Below are 25,098 nucleotides of genomic sequence, written 5' to 3'. Positions count from 1 at the left end.
CTATTAGGAGAGGAGTCTCTTGTCTTTTTAGTCTCTATTACATTTATTTTATACAAACCAAGTGGTTATGGGCAGGCAGAGAATTGGATGTGTTTAGTAACATTGCTTAGGTGGAAATGAAAAGTAACCTAGTTCTAATAACTAACTGCAAAGCCAAACTTAACAGCCCGGCAAGACCGGCTCTGAGTTATTTTATAGAGTCTTTTAAAAAGTGTTGCATCGTCATCAATCTTGATGGTGTAAAGAACAATATTGCATGGAAAAAGATGGATATCAATGACTGAATCAAGAAATAGCTCACAAGAGCCAAATTTTGAGTAGGAAGTTTTAGGAATGTCTTAACCAGTTTGATTTACATACATTCCCTTTTTATACATGCAGAAAGTGATATAGAGTAATCTGCCTAAAATAACTCTTTCAATTACTGTAAAATGAAAAGTACTCTGATAGGAAAACTGGTATTGACATTTAATTGGAAACATATTTTCTTTCTTTTCACATGATATAAGAGAACCACAGAAAAGATTTTAGCTTACTGACCTAAATATGTCCCTTTGCTCTCTTCCCATCATTATTCTATAAGATGTGGGCATGTCCAGTTAGAGAAGTAACATGGCACCAGAGGGTGATGACAGGGTTCTGCAATCGGACATGAGCTGCAGGAGAAAGGGGGCACTCTCTGCAGTGCAGAGTGAGCTCTGGGGGTATTTCCCCTGTGCTGGTGTTGGGCATTTGAATACCAGGGCTGCTCTGGAGTTCTAGGATGGTCTGATTGGTTCCAGTAGAACCTGACTCTAGTCCTGTCAGATTCCCAGAAAGAATGAGTTCAGCTCCAATTCTCCAGGATCCTCTGGGCCAGGTTTTTCAATCTCAATGCTGTTGACATTTTGGGTGGGCTCATTCTTTGCTGTGGGGACATCTCTGAACTGTAGATTCTTTAGCAGCATCCCTGGCCTCTACCCACTAGATACGTGTGTGTCCTCTCTGTCAGTTGTGCCCATCAAAAATATATTCAGACATTTCCATATATCCTCTGGGAGATAAAATCATCCCCAGCTGAAAATCACTAGAGTGTTTCTCAAACCACTTGTGGCAGAGGATAAAGGTGTTTTTATTTCTAGTTCTTTACAGATTAATACTTCTGGTTTGTACCTTGTTCAATGAGACCAAGCCCACTGTTCATGCACTCAGGTGCCGTGGCAATGTCAAATCGCTTTAAAAGTTTCTAGGTGCTTATTCCCAGTTCCTGAGTTTCTCCTCTCACAGGTCAGTGTGCGGATAGCACCCGTGCAGTGGGTGGTGCTTTGCAGGCACGGGTCCAGAGCCTTGCTTCACAAAGTGTTATTCTGGGCCAGAAGCATGGACATCACTGGGGACCACGTTAGAAATGCAGAATCTCAGGCTCTGCCCTAGACATACTGAATCAGAACCTGCGTTTCAACAAGATTACTGCGTGACTTGGGCGCTCAGACTCTTAGGAGCAGCGCAGGGTGATGCTGCCATCTTTATACCCTCACATAGGCCTCTGGGGTGTGCTAAGGTTGGAAACAAACCAGACATAGCAGGAAAAACTTTTGTTTAAATGTGCATCTTAGAGACCACCTAAGAGCTGCTAAAGGTAAGCTGAGCGAGTGTAGCTCAGGAAGCCTTCAGTCACTCTGTGCTTTCTAGCTCAGAGTTGGGCTAAGAGACAGTCTATCATGAGAAAGGTCTCAACTCATTATGACCAATGTATAAAAAGGGCATAACCAGGAGATGTCCTATCCCTGTCCCCATCTCACCATCTAATTCATATTTGGGTTAGCTGTAGATACAAATATATGTTGAGTTATCAATTCTATTAACAAACACTACTTCATTAAAACAAAGAGGGAAAACAAAATAATGACTTACGTCTGAGTACACAAATGGCTTTAAGAATTTTACAATATAATCCATATCTGGTTTATGAATTCTCCCAAGCTGTATCAGGTGGTGATCAAGTGGGTGGCTGGCTAACGCGTCCATGTCATCCTTATGTGTAGAACCCAGAGAAATCACAAATATGACATAGCCTTGTCACTTGGTCTTCAGAGCCGTCTTCTTTAAGAATTCCTTTCTCTCAGACAAATACCAAATGATTTCACTCATCTGTGGAGTATAAGAACGAAGGCAAAACTGAAGGAACCAAACAGCAGCAGAATCACAGAACCCCAGAATAGACTAACAGTTATCAAAGGGAAAGAGACTGGGGAGAATGGGAGGGTAAGGAGGGAGCAGGGCGGGGAAGAAGAAAGGGGGTATTATGATTAGCATGCATAATGGGGGGGAGGAATGGGGAGGCCTGTGCAACACAGAGAAGACAAGTGGTGATTCTACAACATCTTACTATGTGGATGGACAGTGACTGTAATGGGGTTTGTGGGGGGACTTGGGGTAGGGGAGAGCCTAGTAAACATAATGTTCTGCATGTAATTGTAGATTAATGATAACAAAATAATAAAAAAAATTAAAATTATCAGAAGGAAGCCAATAAACACATGAAAAGTTCTTAAATCTCAAAAAAAAAAAAAGAATTCCTTTCCCTCATGATTTTCTCCAGCTGAGACCACGAAGATGACTTTGTGTTTCCTCAGGTTGGGTGTTTGGGGTCCACAGCAGGGCACGGCCAGCTGCTGGAGGGAAGTCTGGATGCGGCTCTTCATTAGGACTTGGCTGTCGTAAGTTGTACACTCAAACTCTGCTTTTGCTGCACCCTTCTTTCTATCCCGAGGAGAATAGTTCTGTAAGACAAGCTTATCACCATGGGCTGAGATTAATGGCTCTGAAGCAATGTGGAAGTTGTCAAGCATTGAGCTAACCAAGGTTTTCATAGCCTTAAACGCATCACTTCCTATATTCTGAGAATTTTCTAAGAGGAAGGCTACATCCATGTATGAATTTTCAGGTAAAAAGATCTCTTTGATGCGAGCATTTGGGAAACATTTATCTGAAAACACACAGAGAGACACATCATTGGCTCAGTGTCTGCACAGCAACACACTGTTGTTTGAGATCTTTAAGTGATTCAGTGACTGATTACCAAGAATTAATAATCTGATCAACACCTCTTCAATCTCACATTATTTAAAATTAATAAAGGATTTGCAATGTTGTAATATTTCTATGGCCATTAGCAAATAAGTTGGGAGGGTCTTTACTGAAAGCAGACTGTATGTATATTGCAGCATTTATATCTGAAGTCTGCATGTCCTGTCCAAACTCATTCGGAAAATACTTTCAATATTTTAATACAAGCTACCAAATTGTCCCCAATAAAAGCCACAGCAACTAGGATAATCTACTAAACCACATCTCATACTCTATGAAAACTCCAAATGTTACAGAGATTGAAACCCTGGTATACAGTATTGGAAGACCATATATTTAAGTTGGGAAACTTAAAATAGAATCTACAATCAAAAAATAGAAATATCTGATAAGGCCAGATTTAATAACTCATCCAGAAGGCATTTAAGTGTTTCAGCCTAATAAACTTTTCTCTTTGTTCTTACCATAGCAAAGTGTACAGAGCTGAAGTCTTTCTAATGGTTCATATTCACCATTTGGAGAAACTGGGATCACCCGAAGTGTTCCACTGTTGTCAAACTATATTGAAAAAAAAGTATATACTTATTTGCCTATTTTCTTTAGTCATTATCAGGAAGCCATTGTGCACACACCCACTCTAAGGGTTGGTTTCCAACACACCTAACCAGTCCCCATCACCTTGCATTATAGCCCTTTGCTCTATTCAGTACATCTTCTCACACACACATGCACCCACACACACACACAGACACATACACATTCACACACATATACACACTCACACACAAACACACACTCCCCCTTCTGCAGTAAACATAACCAAAAGAAGTATATGGAACAGGTATATTTTATAATGAGAAAACTATTTTATGTTAGATGACAAAAATATTTTTAAAAACTATTTTATAATGAGAAAACTGCCACAAGATAACCACCAGAGTCATCCACTGGGGCAAGTATTGAAATCTCACTATTTCCAGGCCTGCAGTTCTACACTGAATTTTTACATGCTTCTGATTATGTAGCAGCTAATTATAGACCATACATCAGGTTCTGAAGTTGGGTCCTGCAGAAATTTTACATTCACAAGTTTTCTGTGGCCTCTTTAAGTAGTGAACCCAGCTATTTCCACCCCAATCACACTTCCTACGAGGAGCATATTTCAGATGTCAAGCAGACTTCCCCAATCACAAATCCTAATTAAAAGTCTATTTCAAAAGGCAGAAGACACTAAGACTGCAAAATTTCTGGTAATACACTGCTTGATTTTGTATGTTTATTGAATCCTTTTTTGCTTTAATATTCACTGAAATGAACGATATATAGCATTCATTCATTTACGCAGTGAGTCACTACCTACTTATTGGGCATTTAGTCTCTGAGGCACCAGTGCAAGGCAGATACTTTTTTTCAGTGCAAGGCGGCCATCGTTCCCAGGTGGCAAGGAAGATACCTGTGCACCACAAACATGCTCGTGCTTTCTCTCCTTCTCCCATGAGAAATTAGAGGGTTAGAAAAGCTTCTGTTTTTCTGTAATGCTGAGTGAGAATTATTTGAAAAACTTATTATCATTGCAGCTTTATGATGATTAGAAAATGTTTACTACATTCCTACTTGCCACTTTTCATGAAACTGGGTGCTTTGGGTATTATTGTGTATTTGACCTTGTTGGTCTCCCATGTACAGACTAAATGCTGCCTTGGCAAATCAAGGGATTTCATCCACAGGAGTAAAGCATGTGCTCCTCATTTATTCATTCATTCAGCAAATGCTTGGTGAATGCCTACTATGTTATGGGTACTGTTCTAGGTGGTAGGGATAGTGGTGGACAAAACAAGTAAAATCCGTGCCTTACATTCTAGTAGGGTAACATACACCGTAACAAGTCATTTATTTACTATTTACATATATTGGGAGGTCATTATTTTTAAAGGAAACCTTTACGACTTTCTCTCCTTTTCACAGTGGAGATATGTGTGTTTGTGTAAAAACAGGCCTTTGTAACCTCTTGGACCCCACGATGGCTTCACCTGGCTCTAGGAGCATGTACTGCATGGATAACTGGAATATATCTAAACGCGGCAGGGCGGTAAATGGAGAGGTTCTGCCTTTCTGTGGGGAGGGCGAGGGCAGCGCAGATCCCACGCAAATCTGTGCATCCAAAAGGGATAGAACCTCTCCTGGAAAACAGTCACCACATCAAATTTTGTACCCAACATTAGGGGTTCAAGATCCCCCACTGAAGATCCACTGAACCTGCTGTTCAGTGATACAGCAAGCAGGCGACTTGTGTGAGAAGCGCCGGATCTGCAGAGGCTGGAAGGGGAAGCACCACAGTTACGGCCCTTTGCAGCGCACAGACCTGAGTGTGGATCTTGATTCAGCGCTGTAGTAGCTTCACAAACCTGGAGAAGTCGCTCAGCTCTCAGGGCCTCAGTGTCTCCTTTTTAAATGGACATGGCGATCGCACTCACCTCGGAAGGCTGTGCAGACGCGTGGGGGTCTGTGCGGACTCCAGGGACAGGCCCGGGCCCCAGCAGGAGCCGAGCGATCATGGTGCGCTCACCACCGGTGACCGCTGCTGCTGGACATGGGGGTTCATGGGCCCTGGCAGCTGCAAAGGGGACCTGGAGGCCACAAGACCTCCCCACGCCCACCTATCCCACCCTGTCAGGACCACTATCTTGGAAATAAGGAAGTTCTTACCCCAAAAGACTCATCAAGAAAAACCTCTCATTAAAAGCAAAGACTGCTAGGCTGATGCCCAGGGCGCTCAGCTCCACGGCGGCTGTGATGAGTGACGTCCGGCGAGTCGTTTTCCCATTGCTGGAAAACACGGCGACTCTCCTCACGCTGGCTCCTGCATGCGTCCGCCTGAAGACATTCCGGGCCACAGACCTCATCGCTTCACCCATGTCTCGGGCTTCCCTAGGGGGTCGGTAGATGTGTTTGGTCCATCTGTTCTAATGTGTTGTTCAGTGCCTCTGTGTCCTTACTTATCTTCTGTCTGGTTGATCTGTCCTTCAGAGTGAGTGGAGTGCTGAAGTCTCCTAGAACGAATGCATTGCATTCTGTGTCCCCTTTTAATTCTGTTAGTATTTGTTTCACATATGCTGGTGATCCTGTGTTGGGAGCATAGATATTTATAATGGTTATAGCCTCTTGTTGGACTGCCCCCTTTATCATTATGTAATGTTCTTCTGTCTCTTGTGACTTTCTTTGTTTTGAAGTCTATTTTGTCTGATACAAGTACTGCAACTCCTGCTTTTTTCTCTCTGTTAGTTGCATGAAATATCTTTTTCCATCCCTTCACTTTTAGTCTGTGTATGTCTTTGGGTTTAAAGTGAGTCTCTTACAGGCAGCATATAGATGGGTCTTGTTTTTTTAATCCATTCAGTGACTCTATGTCTTTTGATTGGTGCATTCAGTCCATTTACATTTAGGGTGATTATCGATAGGTATGTACTTATTGCCATTGCAGGTTTTACATTCATGGTTACCAAAGGTTCAAGGTTAGCTTCCTCACTATCTAAGAGTCTAACTTAACTCACTTAATATGCTATTGCAAACACAATCAAAAGGTTCTTTTCTTTTTCTCCTCCTTTTTCTTCCTCCTCCATTCTTTATATATTAGGTATCATATTCTGTACTATCCCTTGATTGACTTTGGGGATAGTTAATTTAATTTTGCATTTGCTTAGTAATTAACTGTTTTACTTTCTTTACTGTGGTTTTATTACCTCTGGTGGCAGCTATTAAACCTTAGGAACACTTCCATCTATAGCAGTCCCTCCAAAATACACTGTGGAGATGGTTTGTGGGAGGTGAATTCTCTCAGCTTTTGCTTATCTGGAAATTGTTGAATCCTTCCTTCAAATTTAAATGATAATCTTGCCAGATAAAGTGTTCTTGGTTCCAGGCCCTTCTGCTTCATGGCATTAAATACATCATGCCACTCCCTTCTGGCCTGTAAGGTTTCTGCTGAGAAGTCTGATGTTAGCCTGATGGGCTTTCCTTTGTATGTGATTTTTATTTCTCTCTCTGGCTGCTTTTAATAGTCTGTCCTTATCCTTGATCTTTGCCATTTTAATTACTATGTGTCTTGGTGTTGTCTTCCTTGGGTCCCTTGTGTAGGGGGATCTGTGGATCTCCATGGCCTGACAGACTATATCCTTCCCCAGATTGGTGAAGTTTTCAGCAATTACCTCCTCAAAGACACTTTCTATCCCTTTCTCTCTCTCTTCTTCTTCTTCTGGTATCCCTATAATGTGAATATTTTTCCCTTTGGATTGTTCACACAGTTCTCTCAATATTCTTTCATTCTTAGAGATCCTTTCTTCTCTCTGTGCCTCAGCTTCTTTGTATTCCTCTTCTCTAGTTTCTATTTCATTTTTCATCTCCTCCACCGTATCCAACCTGCTTTTAGTACCACCCATTGTGCTCTTCAATGATTGGATCTCTGACCAGAATTCATTCCTGAGTTCTTGGATATCTTTCCATACCTCCATTAGCATGCTGATGATTTTTATTTTGAACTCCCTTTCAGGAAGAGTCAAAGGTCCATGTTATGTAAATCTTTCTCCAGAGTTATATTAATTTTACTCTGGACCAGGTTCCTTTGGCGTTTCATATTTGTATATGGCACCTTCTAGTGCCCAGAAGCTCCACTCTCTGGAGCTGCTCAGCCCCTGAAGCAATGTCAGGGGTCGCAGGGGAGCGGTATTGGTGCCTGGGGGCAGGAAAGTGCTGTTTCCTGCTTCCCTGCTGCTGTGCCTGTCTCCACTGCCTGAACCAGTGGGCTGAGCACACAGGTATAAGCTTTTGTCCCAGAGTAGCCGGATATGGATCCCTGCTTTCCACAAGTGACTGGAATCTCAGACTCTCCAGGTATTCTGCCTGTCTTAGCTTTCCAACCCCCTAATCACACGAGTATCATGAAAGCACCACGAAATGTAGGTTTGTGCTCCCAGAGCAGATCTCTGGAGTTAGGTATTCAGCAGTCCCAGGCCTCCACTCTGTCCCTGCTCTGTTTCTCTTCCTCTTGCAAGTGGCCTGGGTGGGAGAAGGGCTTGGGTCCCGCCAGGCCACAGCTTTGGTACGTTACCCTGTTCTGTGAGGTCTGCTCTTTTCTCCAGGTGTATGCAGTCTGGGGCCATCCTCTTTCCTGTTGCTCCCTCAGGATTAGTTGTATTAATTATATTTTCAAATTGCATGCAGTTTTAGGAGGAAGCGTCCGTCTCACCTCTCACGCCGCCATCTTTCTGCTTTGTTTTCTTTATTGTGAGGATTATTCCTAGTAAATTGGGCCAGGCTTACGGCCCCAGGTTGCTGAGCGGTACTGAAATGCGGTGGCTTCCCACTGACTGGATCCTCAGCTGGCCATGGGCTCCCCACGAGGCAGCAGCATGACACCAGTCTCCACACTTAGAGCCCTCCATGCGGGCTGTGGGCCCCAAGAACCCTCTGCAAGTGCGTGCTGACGTACAGCACTTCCTCCAGTGGTTTCCCGTGTAAGGATTTCTAAGTGTTAATGGATCAGGAGATTGAGGGTCAAGAAGTCAACTATCTTGTTAAGGCTTCATGTCTATGGCAGCGCTTGGCTGGCTGACTCCAGAGCATGTACTTGAAATCACAACTGCTGCTCGGATTAAGAGCTGGCTTGGTTCGAAGGGGAGAGAGATGCAGGCTGAATGCTTCCTGAGACTGTGTCACATCAAATGGAGCACACAAGTGGTTTCAGTTCCTCCACATCTATCTAGTCTCATAATTTGATTGATGAACCAAGTGAGAGTTTGGATTCTAGGGTCAAAGACTGAGACTGAAAACTTCTCCAGAGTGTGGCACCATGAAGCTATGCCTGCGGTGCTTTGCCCACTTCCCTTTCCATGCACTAGGCACTGGGCTTCAGGTGTGGAGAAAAGCCCTCGCAGACAAAGCTGCCTTGCCCTGCATGGGGGTAGACAGGAGCCTGCCCAACTCCCTGCCACTGATGAACACGTGCCAGCACCACGGACACAAGCCTGCACCCTCCTGCCCCAAAGGAGGTTACACTCAGGATGCAGACAAGGAAGAGGGAAAAGATAAGTAACACATTTTCCCCCAAAACTACCAAAAAGCCATATGAACAAAATCCCACCTACCCCTTCTATAGGAAAATAAAGTTGAAAGAGAAATTTCAAAGAAATCCATGAAAAAGAAAATCACTGTTCGTGGGCTGAGGGCCACAAAAACTTACAGGGTCTCCATCGTCTCCCCTGTATCCTCTGCTGCCTTTCAGACCCGGAAAACCCTGAGAAGAAAGAGAGAAAAAAAAATGTTCACTGTCTCCCTGCAAGTGAGACTTGTGAAATCATCAGGCTCTGTAGGCAAGTCCCCCCTTGAATGCGGTATCATTTTGTGGGGGTGGCTGTGAGCGTGGGGAGAGTCTGACAGCCCTGGAGCCTGCATCTGTCCGCGCTCGGCTTGGAAGCCGTTGCAGAGCCACCCACCCTGGGACCCAGCCTGCAGCTCAGGGAGTCGGGGCCAGTCCTGAGGATCTGTGTGTGGAGCACAGCTGTGGCCCCAACAGCCCATGCGGCAGGCATTTCAGTAACATTACCAAAGACACTGTAATTTCTTCTGCTTTTTTGAGAGCTCAAGGAAGAATGAGCATGTCTCCCAAAAATGAGGTACATATATTCAAATTGTGATTAGCTCACCTCCTGCTGCAATGTGTTTGCGCGGCCTCACGGCCTGTGGCCCAGATTCAGCCTGAGGTGTGTTCCTTCACCCCCTAGTGCAGGTCCTGGCTTCCTGCCCAGGATGCCCAGGGGCTGTGCTCTGGAAATAGAGCTCCAATGTCGACTTGGGCAAAGTAATGAGAGGGAAAGCCATGCTGATCAAAGCATCACAACCCAGTAAAGCAGCCAAGGTAAATCATGTATCGTTCCACAAGGGTGGACAGCACAGAACTCATGACCAGATACTGCATTTGATCTCTTAACAACAAAAAGAGTAGACTCCTTTTAATTTTGATATCTAAAACATATTGGAAAAGCTCATTCAATTACATAAAATACAAAGGCATAGACCAATTATATGCAAGATGAACATACAGGAAGCCACCACCCAGCCCAAGAAACAGGACATCACAGGTACCCAGGTCCTGTACCTTCCCAAACACAGCCCGCACCTCGCCTCCACCCCAATCCCTATCTTTATAATACTTTCTTGACTTTTTTTCATACTTAACTACATAATTATACATCCCTGAACACAATAAGTTAGTTTTGCCTGCCTTCAAACTTTTTGTAAGTGGAATCATATGTATTGTCCTGTGTTTTTGCTTTTGGGGGCCATTCCTGTCCTTGTGAAGTTTATGCCTGTTGTATGCAGCTGTGGTTCATTCATTTTCATCACCACCAAGTGAAGGTACTGTGACACTTTATCCAAGGTCTTGTTTAAGGGCTATTCATCTGCAGGGCTGTGTTCTCTTAGCAGTTCAATTTCACCCCATTGCTGATGGAGCACAACTCTCCCCACTATTTCTAATACCTCTGTCACCTTTGAAACTGTCTGCAGTTGGTACAAAAGTATAAACTACAAAAGCAGGGAACAGCATCCCCAAGGAGGCTGACACAAAGGAGCTGCTCTGCACCATATCCGGACCTGGCTCCCACCCCACCGAAGTCCCCTGGACCTGCCAAGGCAATGCCATCTGCATCCAGCAGAGGCTGCAAACTCACTCACTCAGTCTATCCCCCCCCTGCCAAATCAAGGCCCACCCAGTAAAATCACTTCACAGCCTTCAAGGCTAGTGTTCCTCGGGTCCTGTGAGGTCCTGGAGTCTCTGAACTCTTGCAGAAGGTACAGCAGCAAGTCCTCTCTGCAATGTTTCCCTGGAAGAAGCAAAGCTGAGTGAGCTGCAATCACAGGAACTTGGATATACAAGGATTATATTCACACTGATCCTAACCCACCACCCACACATCTGTCCTCTCTCTGTGGGCGGTGGGCTGCACAGTAAGAGGTGCTTTTTGACTTAATACTGAAGAAGGCCACCAAGCTGGCACCCGCTTAGCCACAGGACCTTGCCGTGGCAATGCCCTCTCTCTGCAGAAAGGTGCCCACCACACAAGCAACCGTGGGCCAAGTTTGCAGAAGACTGTTGGCTCCTAGGATGGCTGCCTGTGTTCTGGGTTTCTGTGGCTTAAACGATTGGGGCTTTTCTATTTGATTAGGGGTTGGTTAGTTTTTTGGTTCTCTCTGCGTTCATTTGCTGAGATGACAAAGGAGGACAGGACACACAGAAAAGCACGGTGCCCTGGTGTTCCACGCTCTGCGCACTAAACACCACGCACCTAGTCCGGCGGGAGGCAAACTAGGCAGTCTGTGGGAGAGCTCATCATGATTCCGACTTCGTCCTCATGACATTTTGAATAACTGGGTTTTTTGTTCAACGACTAACCAGATACTGTGCTAGCATTGTGCCCAGTTCTCTCATTCCAATGGTCAAGTGAGTCCTGTAATCAAATCCTTTTTCGAATTCAAAACTGGAAAAATCCTCTTGAGCAGTTGTGTTTCAGGGAGACCACCAGCAGAGCATCAAGCCCTAGGAAGTGAAAATTACAGATATAAAACCAAAGGGATTGTACATGAAAAAGAAGAAAAGCCCATCATATTTCTACTCAATGAATGTTATTCAAAGAATCAGAAAGGGGAAAAAGAAAAGCAGCAGTGCTCTTGACACATGAACCGGAGGACAGGCTGGCTGCACTTTAGGCACGTGCACGGGGCTCTGGTCCCTGACTTGGCATGAAATCTCCAAGAAACAGTGAGCAGCTACTTAGGTATCTTACAGAACAACACTAGCAGAATGCTGTGTTACATTTTTTTTAAGAAAGAGCATTCTTCATCCTCAGAGTTTTTCTGAATGTAAATTAATGATAGCTTTTAAGTCCTCTCCATTGCCAACCCCCTGGGAGCCCAGGCCCTGGGAGCCTGTGGAAAGCCCAGGATGACTCTGGTTGTACTAGAGGACATGAGAGTCACAGGACAGACACACTCTTTCCCTGCAGAGGTCTGGCCTCTCAGGAGAGGTGGGCAAGAACCAGACAGTTGCTAAGAGAAGCAGTAAGTGCTCTCAAAGGCCAAATTAGGGTGCGATGAAGGCCCAAAGGAGAAGGAAGCTCTAGCTCAGTCCGGAAGATCATGAAAGGTTCCTGCAAACTGCGATGTCTAAGCTGATCCTAAAGGGATGAAGAGAAGTTCGTCCAAGGAAAGAAGCACAGCCGGGGGTGTGGAGAGAAGATGTGGGAGGAGCTGGGAGTGGGGCCGGCTTCTGGCAGAAGGAGAGTGTGTCCGAGGACCTGCAGGAAGAGGCAGGGAAGGGGAGGTGACTAGTGCCAGGGAGGTAAGGCTAGAGAGGGCTGCAGGGCCTGAGGGCATCTGATAGGAGAAGAACACAGAGAAGGGAAGGTGTCACAGCCAGCAATAAGGCAGGAGGTTCTGCGGCCTCCGGGGAGGCTGCCCGTGGACTGATGCCCAGAAGCCAGTGAGGGCCTGCCCCTGGGAGCTCTCAGACAAGGCACCCATTGGACCAGCAGTGGGCCTCTCCACTGCACAGCACTCTCAACTCCTGCGTTTAGCTTCCAGCTCGGCCTGAAACTATGACACGGACGGGGTGGTAGACTGAGAAAGGCTTTTCAGAATCCATGCTGCCATCATTCACATGGTCAACCAGAAACAGCAGGAAGCGTCCCAGGTTGGGTTCACTGGAGGCGGACCTGAGAGGACCTGGGTGCGTGCAGCTGCGCGGGAGAGTGGGGAGGAGGGAAGGGCAGGGCTGCTGTAAGCAAGGACATGTCTCATTGAGGTCTTCGCTTGGCATGATTCATGGAGGACTCTAGAGCGTAAATGGCATCAGAGTTGACACATGTGAGGTGAGGGTCCTGAGCTTTCATACCCCTACCTCACTGACTGCCCCCCAGCACCATCAGGTGGGGCATGGTACAACCCCACCCCCACCCCAAGCACCAGGTAACAGTTCAGGTCAATCAAGGGCACAGGTCTGTACAAGGTCAGGTGCAAGCACTTGGTCATTGCATCTGCAGCCTTGGAGGTGGGTATGTGGCGTTGGCCAGAGCACCAACTGCATCTGCGACAAGCAGCCCAACAGACCCCAGATCCAGATCATGGGAACAGGTACATCTGTGCAGCCCATTCCATGCCGCCTCATTTAAATTTTCAACTCAGTACCTGCTTCCCTGAGCCTGTCCGATTGATTTTCTAGCATTGGGATGCTTTCACCCCCAAACCATCTGAAAAGATGAGCAGCACCTAGGGAAAGAGGAAATCAGAGAAAGGGGTGATGTGAACATGAAATTCATGTTGGGGAGGAAGAGACAAATGCAAGAACGGGGAGATAGAAGACAAAATGTGACCAGGTTTCCTGTCCTCGGGATGCAGATTTATCCTCAAACGTGTCCCACAGAGACTGCAAGAACTCTGCATTCAGATGACTCGGCCCATTGAAGGTGACTTGCAGCAGGTGGTCAAATATCCTTATCTGGGAGATTTGGAACCTGGCAGGGAGTTCTTGGTCATTGTTCACCTTAAAGGCCATGCTCACCTGCACCTCTGCGCCTGCCCCACAGTTCCCTCCCCTGATGGAGGTGAGGCCCTCTAAGATGCCTGGGAGGTATGATTCCAGCTGAGGGTGGCTGTCAACAAATGCTGCCTGAGCCCATGAGTGGAGAGGTCGAACCTGACCACTATGTCCACAAAGCAATGAGGAAACCAAGGGAAACAAGGCCAGATTAATGAGCAGACAGGAGCAAGGAGGGGCGGATTAGGTAAGAAAATGGAGGGGGCTCATGGAAGGCCAAAAGGGCCCAAGAAGGAAGATACTGGCTGTTCAACCAGCATATGATACAGGTGCTTCCTCTGTCCCCTTTACATTTTTCAAGTTCTAGTAACTGAAGCTCCAGTGTGGTCTAGTCTCGAGCTCAGCAGCTGGCTCGCTGTGTGTGTGTGTGTGTGTGTGTGTGTGTGTGTGTGCGCGCATGTGTATTTTATTCTTCAGTGCTTCATATAATCATAACATTTAAATATTTGAATTGCCCTGAGAGGTGATTCAATGCAGAGGCCATGAACTCACATGGCTGGAAAGGCCCGGTGGGTGGAGTAGATGCATGGGGAGTGCAGAGAGGGAAGAGGCTGATTGGGGGGCAGGGCCACCTGTTCACTGTTCAGCTGCAGCCGAGAGAAGCCAGGTGGGAAAGGGCACCCAACATTGTTAGATCACCAGATTTTTCAAAGAGAAACCTGAAACCTACATTTGTAATGTAAAATCTTCCGTTTGTAAAAGCTGTCATTGATTTAACAGTTGTCAACACCAACAATTGAACACAGTTAAGCTGCAAGCTGCCATTTGGTTACCCTTGCCTCTCTCCACTTGCTCATTTTTCACACAAGAAGACAGTGAATCATGGAGGCTGCGGCTGAAGTGGTATCAGAACCCTGGCTTTCTGCCTCCAGGCCCAGGGTTTTTCCACCACTATAGTTTGCCTCCAGAGAAGCACCCTAAGCGGGACATAAAAGGTCTGGAAAGAAGTGGCTCCAAGCATAACAACACTAGAAATAGAGGCACTCTGAGGGATTTCTGTGTGAGTCCCACAAGATGCTATTATTCACGCTACTTCCAGCCACGCTGTCCTCCCAACTCCCAGACTGAATGCACAGAACCTGAGTCCCACATGGCTACTCTTGTCTGGAGCTCAGCAGCAATATCCACATAGGATGGGTCACTTCTCCCCTTCCTCTTCTTCCCCGTGACCTCACCTGACTCATTAATCACCCAACTGGACTCTGCAGCCATTTGTTATTGACCTCTGGAAATTAAGCAATCCCTAAGGACAATTCAAATCATTACTATGCTATGATTATTAAGAAATGAATGCCATTATTAAAAGAAGAAAACATACACACACACACCCTATATCTCTTACAAGATAGCAGAGTTCAAATAGTAAAACCTCCAGTCAGCACACATTTACTTTACCTTTGTCTACTGGATGCAAAGCATTCTCTGGTGCTTCCAGAATAGGAAGGGGAGGAAATGGGAGCCTGAGCTCTGGTGCTAAGGGACACATAAACACTGGACGGCAGTAAGGGGGCAGGCTGACCATGGGGCACACCCCAGGGCCCCCCTCAGCCTCTGTACCCTTTTTCTTGTCTCTGAGAGAAGCTGACTGATCCCAGACTTCCTGGAAACAGAGAAAAAGTCTATTCTCACTGCACACTATTCTAAAAATATGTTCAGTTGGAGCTAGTCCATAAGACACCTTGGGAAATGGGGAAATGGGAAAGTTGCAATTAAATAAAAATAAAGAACAAGAAAACACTTACTGGTTTTCCCACAGCTCTGGTAGATTTCACGGACCATTCTGTTTTTCACATCCACATTCTTCAATTTACTGAAGTCTTGAAAAGTGATTATTTTTTCAGGATTGCCTGTTATTGGCAGAAGCTGTTCCTTATGAACATCTCCTATGCCCAAAACCAGGACACAAATTTCATGTTTTTTCAGGATTTCTACTGCATCTGTCACATTATAGAAGGGATCCGTGGATGTGATAACAACCAAAGTTTGAGGGACTCCAGAATTCATTCTCCCTCCAGCAGATGATTCAAACATGACACTCACTTGTTTCAGGGCCAGGTCGATTCGTGGAAATCCATTGCTTTTGATGACAGTTTGAACTCAAGTCTTCTATTGGGTTGTAATCAGTGTATTTTCCAACTGAATAATTTCTTGGTAGTGGCCCCCAAATGGAGCCATCCCAATTTTAATTTTTTGAGACTGAATGTCAAAATTATCAATTAAGTCTGACAAGAAAGTTGTCATAGTAACTCAAACTCAGAGCCATCAAAAAAGAAAATCACGTCAGCTTCTTGAAGGTTACAGCCTATAACTGGAAAAAATAAATCAATTATTTTCCTTATCAATCATTCTAAATTTTTCCTTTACTCAAACAGTTAAATTGCTTCACTAAATCTCCACATTAACAGCAAATTGAGGTAAGTTAACAGAAGAATCACAGATTGACCCTGAAAGAGAACGAAAAATAGCAAGGAGAAAGATAATAGACTTTGTTACAAATATTAATTATTTTCATGGTTCATTTGAAAAGACATGGAAAGCTGCTCAGAAAAAGGCACAAGTTTGAATAGACTGAATATATTCATTGAAAGATAATGACAAAGGCCAGAAATCCCTTCAGCACACCCAGATCAGAAGGAGTTAGGCAGATAAAGGAGGTGAGCGGGTGACTGGAAGAAACCAGTCTCTCCTTTCCCCGGTGATTGCCCTAAAGCGGGCCTTAGCTAAGCCTTTCCTTCCCAGTATCACCTAGTTCAGCACAGGTCAGGATAGGGGCTGGGTAAGACATTTGTGTGACCAGTAGATTTTGAATCCTGCCTCTGCCGCTTCCTGGCTGTGTGGCCTCGGGCAGTGTACTCGCTCTCTGCTTCAGACAGCAGTGGAGAAAACGGATATAAGTCAAGTGAAGAGAGAGAGAATTAAGTGCACTTCAAAATGGTTCTTGAATGCTCCACATCGCTAGTCGTCAGAGAAATGCAAATTAAAACCGCAATGAGCTATCATCACCTCACACCAGTAAGGATGGCCAACGTCGGAAAGACTAAGAACAACAAATGCTGGCAAGGATGTGGAGAAAGGGGAACCCTCCTACACTGCTGGTGGGGATGTAAATTAGTTCAAACATTGTGGAAAGCAGTATGCAGGTTCCTCAAAAACTCGAAATAGAAATACCATTTGACCCAGGAATTCCACTTCTAGGAATTTACCCTAAGAATGCAGCAGCCCAGTTTGAGAAAAGACAGATGCACCCCTATGTTTACTGCCACATTATTCACAATAGCCAAGATATGGAAACAACCTAGGTGTCCATCAGTAGATGAATGGATAAAGAAGAGGTGGCACATAATACACAATGGAGTTATTATTCAGCCATAAGAAGAAAACAAATTTTATCATTTGCAACAACATGGGTGGAGCTAGAGGGTATTAAGCTCCGTGAAATAAGCCAGGCGGAGAAAGACAAGTACTGAATGATTTCACTCATATGTGGAGCATGAGAACAAAGAAAAACTGAAGGAACAAAACAGCAGCAGAATCACAGAACCCAAGAATGGACTCACAGTTACCAAAGGGAAAGGGACTGGGGAGGATGGGTGGGAAGGGAGGGAGAAGGGCGGGGGGAAAAAAAGAAAGGGGGCCTTACGATTAGCATCTGTAATGTGGGGGGTGGGGGGGCCACGGGGAGGGCCGTGCAACACAGAGAAGACAAGTAGTGATTCTACAGCATCTTTCTATGCTGATGGACAGTGACTAATGGGGCATGTGGGTGGGACTTGGTGAAGGGGGGAGTCTAGTAAACATAATGTTCCTCATGTAATTGTAGATTAATGATAAAATAAAAAAAATTGCATCTCAAAAAAAAAATACATACCATGTTCAATAAGATCCCGTAGTTAAGACTATAAATGAATTTAATATCACAACATGGGGAAAAAAATGGAAGGCCTGTGACAACCTGCCATGAGCAAGTGTCTATTGGCACCTTTTTTCCAGCAGCACTTGTGTCTCTGCGTCACATTTTGGTACACCTTGCCTTATTTCAAGCTTTTTACTATTATTTTTGTGAAGGTAATCTGCAGTCAGTAATCTCCGATGTTACTATTGCAGCTGTTCTGGGGCACGAAGAACCACACCCATATGAGGCAGTGAACCTCATGCATGAATGTGTGTGTCCTGACTTCTCCTCCAACAGGCTGTTCTCCCATCTCTCTCCCTCTCCACAGGCCTCCCTGTTCCCAGAAACAAAAATATTGAAATTAGGCCATTACTAACCCTACAAAAGCCTCAAAGTGTCCAGGTGAAAGGAAGAGTCGAATGCCTTTCACTTTAAGTCAAAAGATAGAAATGACTAAGTTTAGTGAGTAAGAAATGCCAAAAGCTGAGACGGGCCAAAATCTAGGCCTCTTGAGCCGGACAACCATCCGTGCTGTCATGCTTTCCCCCTCTCCTTTCACAGATTTGGACTCCTAATCAACTGCTTGCATCCCAAAAACTCTACCTCAGCGCCTGCCTACAGAAGGTAGGCATTGAGGTGAAAACAAAACAGCCCAATATTCAAGGAGAAGACTATAAATGTAGGTGATTTGATGAGGGCCCGATAATAAATAAGAGGCCAGGCCTGCCCAAGGAGCTCATAGTCCAGTGACAGACACAGAGAGGGAAACAACGTGTATGCGTTAAGTGCTCCCACCAGGGAAATAGAAGGCGTGGGATACAGGACACGGTGGGGCACTGTTGGGTATTGGGGCAGGAAACTGGCAAAAGCAGAAATGTGACAGACAGGCTAGATGTAGCCAGGGGAAGTGATGGGCTGGCTGGTGTGTTGTGCTGGGTAGAGTGGTGCCTGCAAAGATGTGGAGAAGTTCAGAATGACAGGAGAGATTGTGAAGAGAGGAGGGGCCATAGACGAGGTCGGCGATGTGGGCAGGGGCTTGATGGAACTCAGGAGTTTAGAAATTATAAACTGTAAACAGAGCGGTAACAGTCCAGTGTGTATTAAAAGATCATGCGGTGTTAAGAATGACCAGGAAGAGGGCAAGACAGATGGCAAGGAGACCAGGTTTTGTGGAGGGATTCAGGGAAAGTCCAGAATAGGCAGAAGGTTAATATGGTCCCACCGCTGTGGGAAAAGTAAAATATTTTTTTCTTAGTGGATAAAGAAGTGGTACATACATGCAATGGAATAGTACTTAGCCATAAAAAAGGAAGCCTTGCCGTGTGTGACAACATGGATGGACCCGGATGGTATTGTGCTAAGTGAAATAAGTCAGAGAAGGACAAATACCATTTGATTTCACTTTTATGCGGAATTGAAACACAAACAAATGAACAAAACAGAAATAGACCGATAGACACAGAGAAGAGATTGGCGGTTGCATGATGGGGAAGGGGTCATCAAGTAGGTGAAAAGGATAAAGAGGCATAAAATTCCAATTATAATATGTTAGTCATGGGGATTGAAAGCACAGCATAGGGAATATAGTTAATAAAATTGTAATCTCTTTGCATGCTGACCGATGATAACTACACTGTATGGGGTGAACATTTAAAAACGTAGATAATTGCCGAATCAGTATGTTGCATACCTGAGATCAGTACAATATTGCATACCAATTATACTTCAATTAAAAAAAGATTATACCATCATTCGGTATCTGAAACCAAGAAGATGAATTCATTGCTTACTCAGGCAGAGCCATGGTGGCCACACATAGTTTCATTCAGCACAGAAAATCCTGACACAGGGCTTGGGGGAAGGTGTTGTTTGGGCTTGAACTGCTTACAGAGGTGGGAGTGGGTTAATGTGGATTTCAAAACATGATTTGTGTTGCATTCAAAAGTAGGTTTCAAAATGATAGAGAGGAAAGGATAAAAGAGAAAAAGAACAAAAGGAAGTCTGCAGGAAGAGTGAAGGAAGAAGAAACGTAGAAGATTCGTTAGCTGAGTAATTCACTTGCCAGGATGGGAGGGGCCTATATTTGAATTTCAAGAGTTTCTCCACTTGGGTCCTGTTTCTTTTCTGCCATCCAATCCAGGACACCGCATTGCATTAACTGCCGTATTTCCCTCGTGTCACCATTTCTCTGTGTTGCCTTGTTTTTCATGGTCGAGGCGTGTTTGAAGAATACTGGTCAGGTACTTTGTAGACTGTTCCTCAGTTAAGGTTCTGCTGAAGTTTCCTCATGATGAGATTGGAGTTACATATTTTGGGGAAGAATATCACAGAGGTGAGGTACCCTGTTAGGGGTACATGACGTGAGCAGGACTTGCTACTCTGCTGGGTGAAACAGTCTTGGGGCAGCCCTGAAGTTTTTCCCTTTTGTCTTGACAGACAAGGCAGTTTTTACCACACTGTGAAACGACTCTGGAAGAAATAGGAGCAGAGCAATTGTTTTCTAAACCCCTTTGAGGGTGAACTGCCTTTGGGTGCCGAAGCAAGATAAAGAGGAAACCCTTGGTGATACTCAGTGACTGTCTGGGCAAGGGCACAGGCAAAAAAAATACTCTGGGTGCAGGAGAGACTTCGATGATAGAGAAAGGCAGGATCGCGACAGAGAAAAAAACCACGGGAAACAAACAAACGAACCAACAAAAACAAACAAAAAAACTGGTCGGGTCACACCGGTGAAAGCAAAGGTGAATGAGAATGAGAAATGGGTTCAGCGGCAGTGTTTACTACATCCCCTTGGACGGCCCCTCCTTTCTGTACTCACACAGGGGGAAAAAAGCAGCAGTTGAAAGTACTACACTAATTCCCTAAACACGGGACTGGACTAGAGCTCCAGACACAACGTCCAGTGAAAAAAGGCAAATTCCAGGATAAATGCTGAATAATGCTATTTATACGAATTCAAATGGACATAAAAACACTATCCTTTGTCATATGGGGCAGTGAGAGAAAGCAGATCAGCGGTTGTGCGGTGATGCGGGGTGAAAGTGGGAAAACAATCTGGATTGCAACCGTATTCCACAGTAGCAGCCGCCTCTGGGTGGGTTGAGGCCAAGGCGGCCTGCGATGCCGACACACACGGGCCTTCCGCAGCTCCTGCGGGCCCTCTCGCCTCCCCTCTCTGCCCGCCCAGGGTCCCAGGAGAAGGTGCTAGGGTGGCCTGCAGTAAGGCTTTCAGAGACCTGAGGCTGACGGCGGGGGCGGGGGCCCTCGGGCAGGACTTTCCAGGAGTCGCCGAGGGCCCAAGCTTGCTGCTGATGCCAGGGCCATAGGCGGTGGGGGCCCAGTGGAGACCTAGAGCTTTGTAGGAAGGGGGGTGAGAGGTAACCCATGTGACCCCAGGCGTGTGTTAGTTACCCTGCTAGTGTGAAGCAGTCTCTGGGATTGAATGGGGCAGGGGAAGGGAGGTGGGTATCAAAAAATGCCATTACCTTTCCTAGGTAACCTGATGATTGAATCTAGAAGTTCGCCCTGGAAGTAATTTGTACTAAATTTACAGCAAAGAAATGAAAGATGCCGAACCGAACGGCTGATTGGATCTCGGGTCGAGGCCTCGTGCGTGCTGATTGGCCTCGGGTCCAGTCCGGCTACGAGGGCAAAGCCATTTGTGCTCAGATCCGGAATCTGCGGCTGACCCGCTTTGTGACCTCCGATGAATTACTTCACCTCTCTTGTTTCCGCATCGTATGATCACATATATAAAATCCACCTCACAGGATGGTGTTGAGGAGAGTTGGGCTACTTCATGTAAGCTCTGACCCACGGGATGGAGACACTGGGGAAATGACCATAATAACTTCCGGGGGCGCCTTACGGTGACTCAGTCAGTCTCGGGTGTCCGGAGAAGTCGAGACCACGCAGCGGGAGGACGACGCACTGGGCTCCGCCCTGGAGGGCGTGGCGACACGCGGCGCCTATATAAGGCGAGGCCTGCGCTGCGCTGCGCTGCGCTGCGCAGCTCAGGGGTCGCCACTCAGCGCAGCTCCGGGGTCGCCGCTCTTACCACGCTGGGTGCGGACCTCAGCCCTCAGCTGGATCGTCTTATGGTGAGTCCACCTTCGAACGGAGGGGCGAGTTCCAGGTTCTGGGGTTGGAGGCCAGAAATTCCCAGGTGGGCAGTCGAGAATTCTAGCGAGAGGTTCACTCGTGGGAGACAGGGACCGAAACGTCTGGAATGGTTCTGTGCCTCACGACACCCGCCCCGCCCCGAGTGACTGACTGCCCTGCGCACGGGGTGCCGTCCTCAGGACTGACGCGGGCCTGCACGGGAAACTGCAGGTGGGGCTGGGCCTGCCGGCTGCCGTCCTTGACGGCTCCTCCAGGACACGGCCGCTGCCTGGCTGGTCCCCGGACCACCGCCTGGCACTAGGCCGCTCCCAGCACCTGCGGAGCGATGGCAGGATGCGCAGATGGCGAGGGCGCTGAGGCACAGGGGCCTGGGAGGACTGGGTTAATCGTTCGAGAGAGGATGAGCTAGGCGTAAGGTGTGTGAGAGAGATTCTTCCGTTCCTTCCTAACTTCTCTGAACATCTTTTTATTTCCCCCAGCTTTTCTGAGGTAGAATTGACATACTTGCGTGTTATTCAGAGTGTACAGCGTGATGATTTGATGATTTGATGTATAATATACATTGTGAAGTGACTACTGCAATCAAGGTCATTATCACATCCGTCATACATCATCACTTGTTTTTGGTGAAAATGCTTAAGACGTACTCTCAGCAAATGTCAGATTTACAATGCAGCATTATTAGCTTGATCACCGCCCTGTACATTGGATCCTTAAACGTACTCACCTTAGAACTGCAGTTTTGCAGGCTTTGACCAACGCCTCTCCCCGCACCCACACGGCCCCCGCACCTGCCAGCCACTAGCAACCACCATTTTACTCTCTGAGTCTGTGATTTTGACTTAAAAAAAAATTCCACAGTGATAAATACTTACAGGCGTTTCCCCCCAACCCCCTTTTTTTTACACAGCATGATGCCCTCCAGATCCATCCACTGCGTTGCAAATGACAGAATTTCCTTCTTTTCTTATGGCCGAGTAATAATACTCCGTTGTGTATATACACACCACATTTTTAAGATTTATTCATCCCATTAGCAGATACTTGTGCTTTTCTATATTTTGGCTATTAAGAATAATACTGTAATGAACATGGATTGGTGTGTAGATATCTCTTCGAGATATTAATTTCATTTCTTCAGATAAATTCCCATGAGTGGAATTGCTGGATCCTACAGTAGTTTTATTATTTATTTCTGGAGAAACTTCCACGCTGTTTTCCATAACGGCTGTACCAATTTACATTCCCAAACAACAGTGTACCAGGTTCCTTTATCCACATTCTCCCCCAAATTTGTTATCTCTTGTCTTTTTGATAATAGTTAATCCAGCAGGTGTGGGGGGCTCTCTCATTATGGTTTATATTTGCATTTTCCTGATGATTAGTGTTGATCAACACCTTTTCCTTTACCTGTTGGCTGTGTGCATATCTTCTTTGGAGAAGTGTCTGTTCAGGTCCTTTGCTCGTTTTAAATTGGATTGTTTGTGTTTTGCTATTTTAAGTTGTATGAGCTTCCTTATGTATTTAGGTATTAACCCCTTATTAGATAGATGGTTTCCAAACATTTTCTCCCTTTCTTGATTGCTTGCCGTGCAGAAACTTTCCAATCTGATACAGTCACTTGTTTATTTCTGCTTTTGTTGCTTGTGCTTTTGGTGTTTTATCCAAAAAAAAAAAAAAAAAAAAATTAATCATTGCCAAGACCAAAGGCGAGGAGCTTTTCCGGTATGCTTTCTTCTAGTTTTAAAGTTTTGGTGTCAAGTCTTAAATTCAAGTCTTTAATCTATTTCGAGTTGATTTTTGTGAGATGTAAGATAGGGATCCAGTTCCATTCTTTTGTATGAGAATATCCAGTTTTTCCAACACCCTTTATGAAAGAGATTATTCTTTTCCTGTTGTGTGTTCTTGGCACCCTTGTCAAAGATTAGTTGACCTATATGCGTGGATTTATTTTTGGGCGCTTGATTCAGTTCCGTTGGTCTCTGTGCCTGTTTTTATTCCAGTACTGTACTACTTTGCTTACTGTAGCCTTATAATGTAGTTTGAAGTCAGGAAATGTGATGCCTCCAGTTTTGTTCTTCTTTCTCAAGGTTGCTTTGTAATTTTGGGTCTTTTTTGTGGTTTGATCTGACTGTCAGGATTATGTTTTCTATTTTTGTGAAAAATACCATTGGAATTTTGATCTATAGGTCGCTGGGTAGCGTGGATGGACATTATAACGATATTAATTCATTGAATCCAAGAACAAGGGATATCTTTCCATCTGTTTTTGTCTTTAATTTCTTTCACCAATATCTTACCGTTTTCATTGTACAGGTCTTTCATCTCCTTGCTTAAATTTACTCCTAAGTGTTTCGCTGTGTTTGATGCTGCTGTAACTGGGACTGTTTCCTTAATTTCTCTTCCAGATAGTTCATTGTTACCAACATGCAACTAACAACTCTTGTATGTTGGTTTCACATCCTGCAACTTTGCTGAGTTAATTTATTCCAAGAGTGTTTTTGTGGAATCTTTAGGGTTTTCTATGCATAAGATCCTGCCATCCGCAAACAGAGACAATTTTACTCCACTTCTGGTTTGGATGCTGCTTATTTCTTTTTCTCACCTATCTGCTCTGGCTGACTTCTAGTACTGTGTTGATGTAAGTGGTGACAGTGGGCACTCTTGGCTTGCTCTTGATGTGAGAGGAAAAGCTTTCGGCTTTTCATCATTGAGTATGCTAGCTGTCAGTTATATATGGCCTTTGTTATGTTGAGGTACCTTCCTTCTACCCTTAATTTGTTGAGAGTTTTTAATCATGAAAAGGTGTTGAATTTTGTTGAGTGCTTTGCCTACAACTATTGAAATGATCGTATGATTTGTATCCTTCATTTCTTGATTAATTTGTCACATCTATTGATTTGTGTATGTAGAACCATCCCTTCAACTCAGGGATAAATTCCACCTGATGATGATATACGTTCCTTTTAATGTGCTGTTTAGTTCAGTTTGCTTGCTTTTCGTTGAGGAGTTTTGCATCTACGCTGTCTTCAGGAATATTGGACTATAGTGTTCTTTTCTTATAGTGTCCTTATATGGCTTTAGTATCAGGATAATGGTGGTTCTGATAAAATGACTTTGGAAGTGTCCCTTCCTCTTTAGTTTTTTGGACGAGTTTGCGAAGGGTTGGTACTAATTCCTCTTTTAATGTTGGGTAGAACTCACCGGTCATGTCATCTTGTCTTGAGCTTTCCTTTGACTTTTGATTACTGATTCAGTCTCTTTACTAGTTGTAGATTTATTCCGATTTTCTATTTCTTCATGGCCCAGTACTGCTAGGTTGTATGTTTCTATGAATTTATCCATTTCTTCTAGGTTATCCAATTTGTTG

The 25,098-nt window shown here is 45.1% G+C and overlaps 1 protein-coding gene across 1 annotated transcript in view; it reads right to left on the bottom strand.

Annotated features, from left to right (window-relative positions):
* LOC108402426 (collagen alpha-5(VI) chain-like) overlaps positions 1-20,930 on the bottom strand; it is a 37,450-nt gene extending 16,520 nt beyond the window's left edge. Inside the window, 15 exon segments of the mRNA XM_073227558.1 lie at positions 1,890-2,104; positions 2,569-2,968; positions 3,534-3,627; positions 5,776-5,787; positions 5,790-5,997; positions 10,846-10,946; positions 11,516-11,629; positions 11,631-11,659; positions 13,306-13,359; positions 13,362-13,386; positions 13,481-13,776; positions 13,779-13,838; positions 15,457-15,963; positions 15,966-16,016; positions 20,843-20,930. Coding sequence (XP_073083659.1) covers positions 1,890-2,104; positions 2,569-2,968; positions 3,534-3,627; positions 5,776-5,787; positions 5,790-5,997; positions 10,846-10,946; positions 11,516-11,629; positions 11,631-11,659; positions 13,306-13,359; positions 13,362-13,386; positions 13,481-13,776; positions 13,779-13,838; positions 15,457-15,963; positions 15,966-16,016; positions 20,843-20,930 — 2,254 coding nt within the window.
* Between the last annotated feature and the right edge of the window lie 4,168 nt (positions 20,931-25,098).

This window comes from Manis javanica, chromosome X (assembly GCF_040802235.1).
Source record: "Manis javanica isolate MJ-LG chromosome X, MJ_LKY, whole genome shotgun sequence".
Taxonomy (NCBI): Eukaryota; Metazoa; Chordata; class Mammalia; order Pholidota; family Manidae; genus Manis; species Manis javanica.
This window is presented reverse-complemented; position numbering and strand designations above follow the sequence as displayed.